The 13,411-nt window shown below is 43.9% G+C and overlaps 1 protein-coding gene across 1 annotated transcript; it reads right to left on the bottom strand.

Moving 5' to 3' along the window:
* Nucleotides 1-2,358: 2,358 nt before the first annotated feature.
* On the bottom strand, nucleotides 2,359-12,938 carry PHAX (phosphorylated adaptor for RNA export). Its single transcript, XM_066603134.1, has 5 exons — nucleotides 12,799-12,938; nucleotides 9,628-10,220; nucleotides 7,504-7,624; nucleotides 6,811-6,894; nucleotides 2,359-4,117 (listed from the first exon to the last, which is right to left on the bottom strand). The coding sequence occupies exons 1-5, from the start codon at nucleotides 12,913-12,915 to the stop codon at nucleotides 3,857-3,859; spliced, it is 1,176 nt and encodes a 391-aa protein (XP_066459231.1). The 5' UTR covers nucleotides 12,916-12,938; the 3' UTR covers nucleotides 2,359-3,856.
* Nucleotides 12,939-13,411: the final 473 nt, after the last annotated feature.

The raw sequence follows: 13,411 nt of genomic DNA, 5'->3' as shown, positions 1-13,411 counted from the left end.
GGCATAGGCAAAAACCAATGTGGCTAAATAAAGTAAAGTAAAGTGGGCAACAAATAAAAGATAAAATTAGACTTACTGATATTTAGTTCCTCAGGGAGTCTCCACGACAGCACCACCTCAGATCACCTCCTACTGATAGGACAGAACACACACAGAGGTTTAAAGCTCCCCACTCCCTGGACCTTCCTCGGCATTTTAGAACATACCGACAGGGGTAGAAGCTCGACTAAATTAACTACCCATAATGGTATGCTTTATTGGACGGGTACAGTCGTTGAGACTCCCTGAAAAACGACTGCCGGCAAGTTTAACCTACCTTTTCCCTATTGTCTCCACGAGAGCACCACCTGGGACATACCAACTAAATTTCATCAGAGAAGATAGGTTACTAGCAGGGTGGGACTACGGCCGAAAGGACCTTACGTCCAAAAACCAGATCCTCGTCTGTCAGAATGTCTAATCTATAGTGTTTGGTAAAGGTGTGCAGCCTTTTCCAGACGGCAGCTGTGCATATCTGTTCCACTGATGCAGCGGCTCATTCTGCCCAAGATGTGGATCCCGCTTTAGTAGAGTGTGCTTAAGGGCTTTTCAGGGCTGTTCTATCTATTACTGTATAGGTCTCTGTGATGGCTAGTCGGATCCATCTGGCTATGCAGTTACTCATTGCCTTCTTCCACTTATTGGGGGCAAAGAACTGGAGAAATAAATTATTGTCCCGCCTCCCCACTGGCTCGTGGAGCAGACATATTGTAGCACCGCTCTCTGAACATCCAAGCAGTGAAACTTTTGTTCCAGATCATAGTTAAGATTGTTGCAAAATGAGGGAATTATGTCCTGGGACCTATGAAAGGGTGATGCTATCTTAGGTAGGAAAGATGGATCAAGTTTAAGTATTATCTTATTAGCTGTTACTTTGAAAAATGGATAGTGAATAGATATTGCTTGCAACTCGCTTATCCTTCTAGCTGAAATCATGGCCACTAGGAAAATAGTTTTTATTTTCAGGACCTTAATAGGGATTGAATCTATAGGTTTGAATGGAGCTTTAAGAAAGAAATCCAGCTTATGTATTTCAGAGAGTTTAGTGTCATAAAAGGCACTAAGGGTGGCTTCACACGAGCGTGTTTTTGTGCATACATAGGTGCGCACCCATGTACGTGCAAAAACTTGCATCAGTGCAGGTCCGTGCATTGGTTTCAGTGTAAAAAAAAATAAAATAAATAAATAAATATACATACATATACATATATATATATATATATATACATACATACATACATACATACATACATACATACATACATACATACATACATACATACATACATACATACATACATACATACACACACACACACACACACATACACACACACACACATATACACACACACACATATACACACACACACACACACACACACACACACATACACACATACATACACTTACCTGTCCGCCGCGACCCTCGCGGGGATGAACACATTTGCCACATGCGGTAGATGTTTCCTGCATACCCGCTAGTTAAAAGAATTCCCTGCTGCTACATCTGTGACACATGCAGCAGAGGAATTCTTCTATCATCTACTGTCACACGTCAGCTGCGGTACAGGAAACTGCTGTTGGCAACCCCTTCAATTGATTTCAGGAAAGTGCTTTAAATATAAGCCCTTCCCTGAAAAGTCAAGTAAAAGTGGTTTAAAAAACAAAAAAAATAGATACTCACCTTGCTTCAGCTGCTGGGGCTCAGTCGCATCTTCTCCTGCTGTCCCCTGCACTGTGGTGCTGATCTATCAGCGGGCGGGGATTTAAAATCCCAGCCTGCTGAAAGAGCTGAATGTGATTGGCTTCATTTTCAGGGAATGGCTTATATTTAAAGCCCTTTCCTGAAATCAATTGCCAGCAGCAGAATCCTCTACCGCAGCTGACTTAAATTTTTCTTTTGCAGGAAAGGGCTTATGTGTAAAGCCCTTCCTGAAAAAGAATGCAGGGGTGCCGGCAGACCATTGTTTTAAATGGAGTCGCCGGCAGCAGCCGCGGTTCCATCGAAAACAATGTGTTTTGTGTTAGTGCATCTAACACCATCGGGTGGGCTGAGGGAGAAGAACCTTTTCCCCTTGCGGTTTTTTTGTTTTTAATATGTGGTAGCACAGAGTTGAGATGAATGTTTTTGGGGCTGCAGCTTATCATGACATCAGCATCATGTGAGCGCCCATGGAGAGAAATTTCAAAACACTGGTTATCTATGCAAAGCAAAAGAGTTCTGGGAGACACCTGTAGCAGAGGAACAAGTGGGCCATGTTCATGAAAAGGCTTACAAAAACATTTGTAACTTAGTCATACAAACGACATTAAACATTTTATATTTTTTGTAAATGTCTATTTCTTTTATAGTAACCCTGTTTTGACATTTGTGCGCATGAACTTCAGTAGTTACCATTTTGTTCTTAGCAGAAAAAGGTAAAGGACACCAAATCAAAAAGACAAAACACAAAAAGCATGAAAAACAATGTTTAAATTGTGAGATTCAAGACTTTAAAACAGTCAATGAAGATGAAGGCAGCAAGATGAGATTTTACAAAACACGATTAAAGTGTTTAGAGGCCAACTTAAAGGCTTTCTAGTGTCTTGACAAAAATAAGCTTTAGTAATATGGTCTTACGTTAAGAATATTAAGTTTACCCCACTAAGCCCATCGGTGATGTAAGTCTCTACCTTTTATCATGTCATGTTTAGTTCTGTAATTCTAGGCCGATTAATAAATATAGCTTTGGATGTATAGTGGTATGCAGTTAGCTCCTAAAATCCCCCTAGTCGTAGCTCCAGGAAACAAGAATGTTGTGCTTACAATTGGTCTTACCAGGGAATTTGATACTCTGTCAGGAAAACAGAACTTTGCAATAAAGATATTTTAAGAAATTTTAAAAATACAGCAGTTAATTTTGGAAATATTAAAAAACTGAATGGTATTAGAGGATAGAAATTCCCTTTAAGGCTGTATTCAAAACAGATTTGTTGCAGTCTTTTGAGTCAAAATGCAGAAGTGGATAATAAAGAGACAAAAAATCATTTATACTTTCTTCCTTTTGAAGCTACTCACGCTTGCTTTGGCCAAAGAAACTGTATGAATCCAGCCTGAAGAGAGTCTCTCCTTAATCTTCTCATATGCCCCTATTCATTGTATGGAGCCAATAATAGGAGTCCTCAACCTGGAACTACCACCACATTTAGCGAGTCCCATCAAATAAGCAATTCGTGTACCTGATGACCCCTTTACAATTGTCCGATACCCAGCGATCTCTAAAGGGGCCATATAATGCTTCCATCGGTGTTGCACAGAAAGTGATCCCCTACTGAGCGTTGCAGTTGCAAAATGGGGGCCACTTGTTAAAGAAGGGGGTATGGCCTTTAAGGAGCAAGTGCATACAGAAGGGATGTGTCCATTGTAGTCTATGCACATATCTCACCACATAAGGAGCTTGTGTAAATGCTCCCAAAATGCAGATTGGCCACAGCAATCTAACACATTGGACACAAAGTGAGAGCACTACACACTCCCAGGTATTTAAGCTTTTACTTGTCAATGGGCCACTTGCCATGCACCAATACGTCACAGTACAAACGCATTGCCGTGACCATGTCAAGTTAGTTGATAAGCAATGGAAAAAAAAAATAAGGCAGATCATCATAAAGTACAAAATCAAAACTGGCCCCCCAAAAAACTGAGGTGCATTTAATAAGCAATGTCATCACACAGTCTGCTCTACATTTTCCTGGTATATCCTGTAACTTCTTATGGCCAGAAAAAAATATATCAGTACTAATATACAGCCTGAAAGTCCTAATAATATTTCAGTTAAAAGGTTTCTAGGTCATGGGAATTGTCAACCTCAATGGGATATTCCGTTTCTGCTTTCATTTCAGTATTTTCGTCATCTAAAGATGCTAAAGCTTCATTTGTGTCACTAGCAAAGGTTTCTCTTGACGTGTCATCGTGTTCTTGAAAATTAAGACCTTTGATGGCTTCTTTCATCTTCTTCCCAAGTATGTGACGTCTTCTCTTTTTTGCAGCTTTTTTACTCTCGTATTCTTTCTGGTTTTCCATGTAAAATATTTCCTTAAAGACAATATAATATACTTTGTTACAGTCATGTGTCAGTGCTTGGGAAGTATTTGTTTACATCCAGAGACTGAAAAGCCATAAAGGATGAACAATGCAAGTTTTCTACAGTTATATACAGTCTGAACAAGTATGGGGTGTACCAATAACACATAATAGGCTCATTTACTAGCACACCTCTCCAAGTCTAATGTAGAAAGCTTCAAAAGTTTTAGGATAGAGACAATTGAAAGTTGTTTCCATTTCAGATCAAGCTTACAAGCAAGCAAATCTTAGGAGGTATATCCCACTTTCTATTGTTTCAATTTATCCACAATAAAAAGTGAAGCAACTGTGCAAGCCTTGATTTACCACTTAAAGCCCACGACGTACATGTACGTAATGGGCGGTAGGGGGTTTGTGTGATATGACATATTTAAGGTAATATCCCCTAAAATATAAACAACCAAAAAGGCAATATGGAATGATATTTAAAATAAAGGGGCAAATGGTGGTAGCAATAAAATGTGACCAACAGTCATCAATTCGTATCATGTGTGCAACTGCATATACACACTAAAACATAGGCCTGGATGGCCAACTTCCAAAAGCCTATGTGAAAAATTAATAAGTAAGCACCACCAAAACCCTATTAAAATGTAATCTATAGCCACCCGACATGTTTCGCCTTGCAGCGTCCTCAGGGGGAGCAAGAAACCAGGTCCCCCTTGTGAAGTCATTGGCTCTCTGCCATGAAACTGCGAAGGGCTGATGAGTTGCCATGGCAACTGAAGAACCAACAGTGGCCTTCAAGTCTGCAATTACTGGCAGTAAACCACATAATTCACTGCACTACAGAAGTACTGCGGTGTATTTTAGAGTGATCACAAGGTCGCAGGTTTAAGTTTCCTCAGGGACTCAGGTGAAAAAAAAGGAGAAAAGAAAACCCCAGTAAAAACAGTCCACAATTTTTTTTGCACTCTTGCCTTTTTGTTTAAAAATAAAAGCATGTTTGGTATCGACACAACCATAACCACCCATGCAATAATTTTAACACACTAAGGCCCAATGTCCACGGGTGGATTTGATTTGCGGAACCCGCACAGGAGAGTCGCAAATCAAACCACTGATAGGGAGACATGGGCGCCCACAGAGCAGCTAAAAGCACGCGGATGAAACCGCAGAATGCTCTATTTTCCTGTGGATCCCACAGGAACGGCTTTTGTTAAAGTCAATAAAAGAAGTCTGATGCGTGGCAGGCCCGCAGTGGTCACTGTGGACGTGTCGCAGATCCATGGGGAAACAGGAGATTCAAAATAGAAAAAAAAAGGCACTGCGTATGCGCGTCGGCCGGCAGGCCCGGAAACATCCGCAGTGCTAAAGAAAGAAGATCCGACCGCGACAGAGGAGACCCGCGCTGGATCCGGAGAGGTAAGAAACTGTATTTTTCTGTCCATGACCACAGGCACGCACGGATCTGACTGCAGGATAAAGCAGTGGAATCCGTGCGTGCAAGTGGACATGAGACCTTAAGTGGTAAAACAATTTAAAAAAAAAATGCTGCTATTGTTGTAATCATATCGATCTTCCAGAGGAAAAAATAAAAAGTTATGTCATAGTGAATGCCATTAGGGCTCATGCCCACGACCGTTACGGGATATGCCGCAGGGGTACCGTGGTGGTAAACAAAACACGCCCGCTGGTGATAGCAGAAAAACACGCGTTTTTCCCGCAGTCTCCATTAATACTATATTAATGGAGACCTCCCGCGGCGTAAATCCACAGAAAATAGAACATGGCGGCATTGGCTGGCAGAAAAGCCATTAGGTTCAAATAGAACCTAATAGCTACGGAACTCACTCGCGGATTTTCGCCGCAGGAACTGCAGTACAAATCAGTTTGTGGGTATTTGGCTTTAGGAGGGAAAAAAAAATAAATCACAAGTGGCAAAACTGAATTGTTTTTCTTAACCATGTGGAACCTGCTCCTGTCAGATATATATGTTTTTTACTTTTAATATGCCAGATATATCTCTAAGTATTTTTGCAGCCCTTATGAGTGGTTCAGTATGGCAGTGCAGCCCTCGGTTCACAATAGGTTGTGCACCCCTGCTGCATTAGCACAATTAACAGAAAAAAAAAATTGACACACTATTCCAATATGAAATTCTGATAATCTCACGTCTATAGAGACAGTTCAAACTCCGTTCTAAACAAGGACTGAACAGACAAGATTTCAGCTCCTATGACCCTGTTATTTTGCATGAGAAAATTGGCATCAGAGTGGATTCACACATGGCATCTTACATACGGATTTGCCACAGAAATGCAGCAGATTCTACTTCTTGCACTGTAAACTGAGGAATCCACACCATTTCTACAGCAAATAAGTATCAAAATCTGTTTGCAAGATTTGTTTTTGGCATATCTATGGCCTGTGTTTTGTTGCAGCAGCCAATCATCCTGTTACCTCCTGCAGTATAAATCTTCACAAACTGTCCTCTCTCTACCTCCAAGAGCCCCCCCATATTCACGGTAAAACATTCCTTACAACAGATACACTACTACAGTTAATGCAGCTGCATTGAAAGATGGAAGCTCAGCTGGAAGAAAAGGTGCTTGCTGAAGATTTATACAGACCGTGGTAGGGAAAACAGGAAGAATCCCAAGGCTCCCTGTACCATAGAGTTCCCCTAAGGTCATCGTACATACCTTCACTTGATCAGACGTAATACTTGGTGTGTTTTTCAGGAGATTTAGATAAACACCGCCAGAAGTTCTCCTCCTGGTTCCATTCTACAAATCAGACAAATGCACTTATGAGAAGATGTATGTTCATGAGGTGAACCCCTGTTTTTCTGATACAGAGCTCCAAATCCACTGAATTGACAGATATAAAAAGTGACATGCTGGCTGTCTGCAGCAAGCGGTGACATCCCTTATGTCTGAACTTCAGAATTTTTTTCTTTTTAAATCTGAAAGAGGACACTGCAGCACTTCAGGTTATGCAAAGACAAACTTTTATTGACCCATGCAAAAACATACAATTGCAGCAGAAATTATACTTTTCGATGCATGAATAAAAAAATTCCATCTGTAACAAGGAATTACTTACACAGCGCTGCTCATCTATATTTAAGTTTGTATATGCACAGGACTAGGAAGCTCTGTATCAGAGGAAAAAAAAACTGATGTGGGTACGATGCGACCTGCTGCGTTCACAAGAGCTGTGCACCACAAATCCCCATAGTTAATAGAGCGGAGGTGCATATGTGTGTGACCATTACTCAGTTCACAGTCTAGAGAGATAGCCGAGCACCATTAGTCCCATAGAGGAGAATAGAGAAGTGGTCACACATGCACCGCTGATACATTTATTAGGACGACGCAAATTAAAATACTTACCATCACAAAAAGTCCCCCATTTTGTTCCACCTCTGCTGTTTCCATAAGGATTTCTATTGCCTTCTTTGTGCCAATCGTTTTTACAACTCGCTCTATCAGATCTTTCTTGGGCTCATGGAGTCTACACAGGAGAGAAGAAAATAGGTTATGAAAAAATGTAATCTCAAAATGAAGCAATTCATATGTATTAAAAAGAACAAAAAAAACAGCATGGACAAATTGACTTGTTGAAAGCTTCTGTTAGTACAGAAATCTACAAACTGTTTAAAGGGCGTCTTCAGCTTTTAACAAAGTTGAAGTAGCTGTCCCCTCACATTAAACGTACAATCTAATATCCACAGCTGCAGCATTGAAAGCACAGGGTGACGCTGACTTATCCAAAGGGGAAAAAACTGAACAGGTTTACATAGAACTGCTCCCTTAAAACATGGGCAAAAACTGGAGACTGGGCAACATAAATAAATGGCAGCATTTTCAGAGTCCCTCTCATGCCCATGCAGACACACAAGAGCAACACAGCTAAATGCTGTGAAACTGTACGTAGGGGGATTTTATAGTTTCTCCTTTGGAACACACCTAGAATGCGTGAGGAGACTTGTAAGGCCAAAGGTCTCCTCTCACCTTCTAGGTGCTTTCCCCAAGGAGAAACTATATCTTTCCCGACCAAAGTCATAGACCTCTCACTCCGCAACCTACTGTGCATTGATGAGGGACAAAAGCACCAAAACACGTGTCTGTACGCAGCGATGATCTCCTTCTGGAGAAAACTGCAGCTTTAGTTTATATTTCCACTCATTGTTACAAGACCTCTTAAAAGGTCAGACATTGACTTGTAGGACCACTACATTCTGGTAGGTGGCGCTGCAGAGGTATTGTTCCATCTCCCTATTTGCAGGCGAAACTGTACAATGCTCAGCATGTATTGTGCTTGGATATTTCTCTAATTAATAGGACGCATGCACAATAGGCGCTTGGCACTGTGTGGATGCTTAGGCTCAGCCTGCAGTTGCATCACTCCACTCCCATTGTCAGATTGGGAAGGAGATTATTCCTAGAAAGACATAGGAAATAATTTTAACTTTATTCAATTGTAATTTAACCTCTGTGTGGTACCAGTTTCAAAGTGCAATGAACAAGGCTAGCGTCAAAAAGACCCCATGGTACCACACGAGGGTTACATTTTTAATTCATTAGATCAAAGGTTCACATCATGTCACAACTTCGGCTCCGTTCACACTTGTGTTGGGCTCAGGTTTGCAAGCAAAAATAGTGTGGTCTAAAGCATTATTTTTGCCATAAAAAAAGGAAACGGAGACCCGACAGACTATTATGTTAATAAAACCAGTCAGGAGGAATAAAGAAGTCATCACCAAGTTGGAAACTGAAGTCATGAGGAGAACAAAGGCGTATGATAAATAACACAATAAAAGTAAATATTTTATAATGTAGTTAAAGCTAAGTTGTCCGCTTCCTGCAGAAAGCTGTACGGGAACACTGACCTGGTGGCAAACCCCTGCCAATATACTGCTGATGGCCTATAACTAAGGATATGCCATCAATAGTTTACAACTGGACAATCCCTTTATTGGAATTCTGTCACCAGGTTCAGGAAGGTCACCTGCTGCACTGCATACATGAAACGGATGGCAGAGAAGACCGTATGGCCGGGCCCTTACTGACACAAAAAGTATGACTGACGTTTCTGCTATAAAATGTGGAAATAGGTCTTCATTGGGGGTGGGGTGGGGGACAAAAAGACTTGATGATCCATAAACATCTCATTGAAGCTCTGTACTGCCATATCCTGCCAGAATGAGAACAGAATGAGTTTTAGGCTGTCTTTGCACACATAGGATTTCAGGTATGCAGGTATACAGAAAAATATATTTTATATCTCTCTCTCTATATATCTATATATTGTGTGAACGCGTCCTTATGACTTTAGGCCCAAGGGGTGATCACACCATGCAAGAAATGTGGCTAGTTTTATACAGTTTTCATAACAGTCTAATAATTTAGGAAGAGACAGGAAATGTTGGGTAAAAAAAAGGAGGTATCGCCCAGATTCTGTAGGCATGTTCATAGAGGACATACAACATGTATAGCAAAATCCTGAAAACTGACCTGTATGCAATTTCATCTGCAACTTTGTCTTCTGGATCAGCTTCAGTTATTTCATATCGACCTTTGTAGTTCATTTCCAGATTTTCACCTAATCTTTCCTTCACAGGTCGCTTCCTCTTTAAGTGTCCATTTTCTTCCTTTGACACATGCCCCCGGTCTTCATGCATATACTCTTCCAATTCTTTGTCTAAGCTCAACTTTTCCTCATCATTTGACTTTGCCATGAGTTTTTGGGCAAGAACATAATTATAAGTCTCTGACTGCCTGCTCATATCTATTAGGCCATCCATATCCATGATGCCAAGTTCTTTTGCTACAGCCTCTTGGGTTTGTTCCTGAAGAACTGCCCCCCAGATGTTATTCTTTGCCGGCTTGTTTTGATCAGCAAACATAAATGGGGTTGGTCTGGAAACATTACGAGGAGGGTTGGAAGTCTTCTGCCGTTTACGTTTCCATGGAGAACCGTCATCCTCATCGGAGTCACTGGCGCTATCATCACTAGAGTCAACATTTGAGATATTCCTGTAGGGGACATTGGTTGGAAGCGATGTGCTGCTCCGGAAGCCTTTATCTTCATTGCCAACAGTGAAATTCTGCGAAAATAAGATTACAAATTACATTTTTGCAGTTTGGGAAGTTAGATCCCGCAAAGAATAATGAAATTCTATACTAACACACCAGTTTAGTTTACTATAGGTACTGAGCACCTAAGGCTGTGTTCACATGCCACAAGGCTAAACAGTAAGTGGCCAGAGCCAAGATCTATTGCTTGACAGATGGACGGGGCTTAGCACAATATGATTTTCTGAGGTTCGGACTGCCAAAATATGCACCGTATTAAAGGTGTTTTCCAGTAGGTAGGTCACGAAGAGTTGATCAGTGGGGTCCTCCGCTCTGCATCCCAGCTGAGTGAAGTAGGAGCGGCGCTCGGGGGCGCGTCACTTTAATGTATTGTCACAGCGTCATATGTTGTATAGTGGTTGTGCAACTCAATCCCATTCACTTGAGTGATAGCGAGCTGCCCTCAGACCATGTGGCCAACAAGCATGACGTCACAAGCCTGAGAAAAGACCGTGGTGCACACCTGAGTGCAGCAACCTCTTCAATCAGCTGATTGGCAGAGATCCTGTGAATCATATAGAGATCCTGTGACTCATATGCAGTACATTTTCATACCAAAAAATGTATAGTTTCATGCACCTGTAGGTTAGAACAGGACAAAAAATATTTAAAATCTAGATGCTTTTGACTACATTCGAGGGCTCGTTCACATCACCATCGGACGTCGTTTGGAACCTCCATCACGCAGAAGCGTACACCGCGATTAGGTTTCCATGTAATATACAGAATATAATATGATAATCTGTATGCTGACACACCCCGCAGGTTACAAGGGACGCTATATACACAGTCACCGCATGCAAGGGATCCCGTTTGGCACATGAGATCAGAATGTAAACACAGAAGTCCAGCGAGATCCTGCAGGCGGATTCCACGTACCAACATGAAGACGCAATAAGGCCGGCGCACACGAACGTGTAGTAACCGGCTGTGTGTAACGCAGGGTTTTACCGCTGTGGCAGTGATTTTTGACTGTGCATGACAGCAATTCTCACGCACGCCACCATGTGCAGCTGGTATTAGTGTATCTTGACGCCACCAGGAAGTCCTGCGGGAGTCAAGATTGAGGGGGGGGGGGGGGGGGTGACACCTCCTGTACCTGATTGGCTGCACAGCAGCCTGCCAGCTAGGCCCTGGAAGGGCACTAGAAGTTGCCTTGAAAAGACATGCAGCGGTGCCTGGTGCAAAGGCACCCCCAAAGCTCACACGGCCTTCCTGGCCATCGAAGCACAAGGCGCTGGGTTATTTCACAGAGCCCAAAGCGTCCTTAGGATGGCACTCCACAACTGTCTGAGGCAGCCCCAAGCAATCTACGTTGTACATACCGGCGGGTGCAGGGAGACCCCAGGGCTGGGGGGAGACACAGTGTGATCTGGTGGCCTGACACTGCTTGACCACACACCGCCAGCTTTCCCTTCTACCCCCCCAAACCCCAGCAGATGCGTCTTTACTGGGAACGGGGAGCAGAAGCGAGGAGCCGGCCAGCTGTCATTGGGGGAGCGCCTGGCACGGATCAGTCACTGCCACCGGTGGCGGAGAGCAAGCGGTGACGGCGGGATGTCTCAGCGGGGGAGCGTCCTCCACGGACCTGACACTCATGGCAGCGGAACACAAACACTGTTGCCGGCAGCTGTGAGCGGGGGAGCGGTGGAGACAATGCACCCAGCGCAGCTGAAGCGGTGGGTCCGGCAGCTGAGAGTGGGGGACCTTAGGGTGAGCGTAACATTTGTGATGAGGTTACACTGGTAGATGTTAATGCTGCCATGTTACAGCGGTAACATGACAGCATTTGCAAAATTTTAATGTAAGCCTCATCACAAATGTTACCCGAGGCTGCAGGTAACGCTGACATTTCTTCCACAGTGCTCTACCAGCATTCCTCCTGTCACACCCCTAGCTTGCAGTGGTGTCAAGATACACTAATACCTGCGCAGCTTTCCTTGTTTCATTCCACCCCCTTCTCCCTTCAGTTTAGAGACTTTGCATATAAAATGGCGCACATACACAATGTAATCCCGTATGTACAGTGTTTATTACAGTATTTATAAGCCTCAATCATGCATAATGCGCGGTAAAATAGAACGTGTTTTTATTTTCCGCACGTTATACACAATGAATATACATAAGTACCGCATTCGCCATCTATTACGCACGTGTAATACGCAATGAACTTACGCCCGCAGGCCGCACTCACACAGGGCGTCAGTAAGACGCAGCTATTTTGATTACAGTATTTCACTACGGTTTTTATACTCTGCGTCCGCCGGCGTTTATAACGCACACGGTCATTCTGATGGCGGATGCGGGGCGGTAAGACACGCAGAGATAGCGCACACAGCGCATGGAAGGCGCCCCTTGGAGCGCAGGTCTACGAGGCGCCATTGAAACCAATACATCTCAAATGGGGATTGGCTCTGTAGCCCTCGGCGTACGGCCACTACACATGACGTCCCCGGCTGCCTGCAGGACAGCACACACCGCCATGTGGAGCCCACGCCCCGCAGCTGAGGGAACGGACGCCGCACTGTAGGGACTGATGGAGGCGGCTACCTGCACCGCAGCTTTATCTGCCGGGCGGGACACCTTCATGTCGGTGTCGGAGCCGCTGAGCTCTCCGTCTTCCAGGTCTTCATCCTCCATCATCACCCGGCTGCTCTCCAGCGCCATGACACTGGGCTGAAGCGGATTCACGTCAGACTGTGGGGAGGCGGCGGCCGCGGCGCATGCGCGGTACTTCCGGCAGAGAGAAAGGCGGGAAAGCGCGCAGTGGAGTAGCGCGCGCAGAGCTACAAAGACTGCAGTGTGTGACGGCGGGACAGGCTGGCTGCAGGCCGGTCAGTAGTGCAGGGTCCTCACAGGAAGGTTAAAAAAAATAGGCTTGTGGCTTCATAATCTCCTGGTAGTGAAGCCGGAGAGCGCAGTGTAGGTGGCACCTCACAGCCTGGTATAATGCCCCAGTCACACAAACGCGAGTTTTTGCAGGATGGGTGTTAAGGCCTCATGTCAACCTGGAAAATCTTCATGGAGAATCCTGCAGCAGGTCCCTCCTTTCCCGCGGGCATGATGCTAAAAAATAAGAATTTCCTTACCTGACCGGACACTGCTGGTCTCCCCTCCGTTGCGGCCAGACCTTCTTTCTTCGCCCCGGCAGATGTGCTCGGTA

The sequence above is a fragment of the Eleutherodactylus coqui genome, chromosome 5 (genome assembly GCF_035609145.1).
Source record: "Eleutherodactylus coqui strain aEleCoq1 chromosome 5, aEleCoq1.hap1, whole genome shotgun sequence".
Lineage (NCBI taxonomy): Eukaryota > Metazoa > Chordata > Amphibia > Anura > Eleutherodactylidae > Eleutherodactylus > Eleutherodactylus coqui.
The sequence above is the reverse complement of the archived record's forward strand: the minus strand, read 5'-3'. Positions and strand labels throughout refer to the sequence as shown.

What these genes read in the sequence shown, in the direction of transcription:
- PHAX (XM_066603134.1), bottom strand. Translation starts at nt 12,915, where the DNA reads ATGGCGCTGGAGAGCAGCCGGGTGATGATGGAGGATGAAGACCTGGAA. An exon ending in GCAGATGAAATTGCATACAG is followed by an intron (nt 7,625 to 9,627) that starts GTCAGTTTTCAG and finishes TCTCCTGTGTAG; the next exon opens with ACTCCATGAGCCCAAGAAAG. An exon ending in TTACGTCTGATCAAGTGAAG is followed by an intron (nt 4,118 to 6,810) that starts GTATGTACGATG and finishes ATTGTCTTTAAG; the next exon opens with GAAATATTTTACATGGAAAA.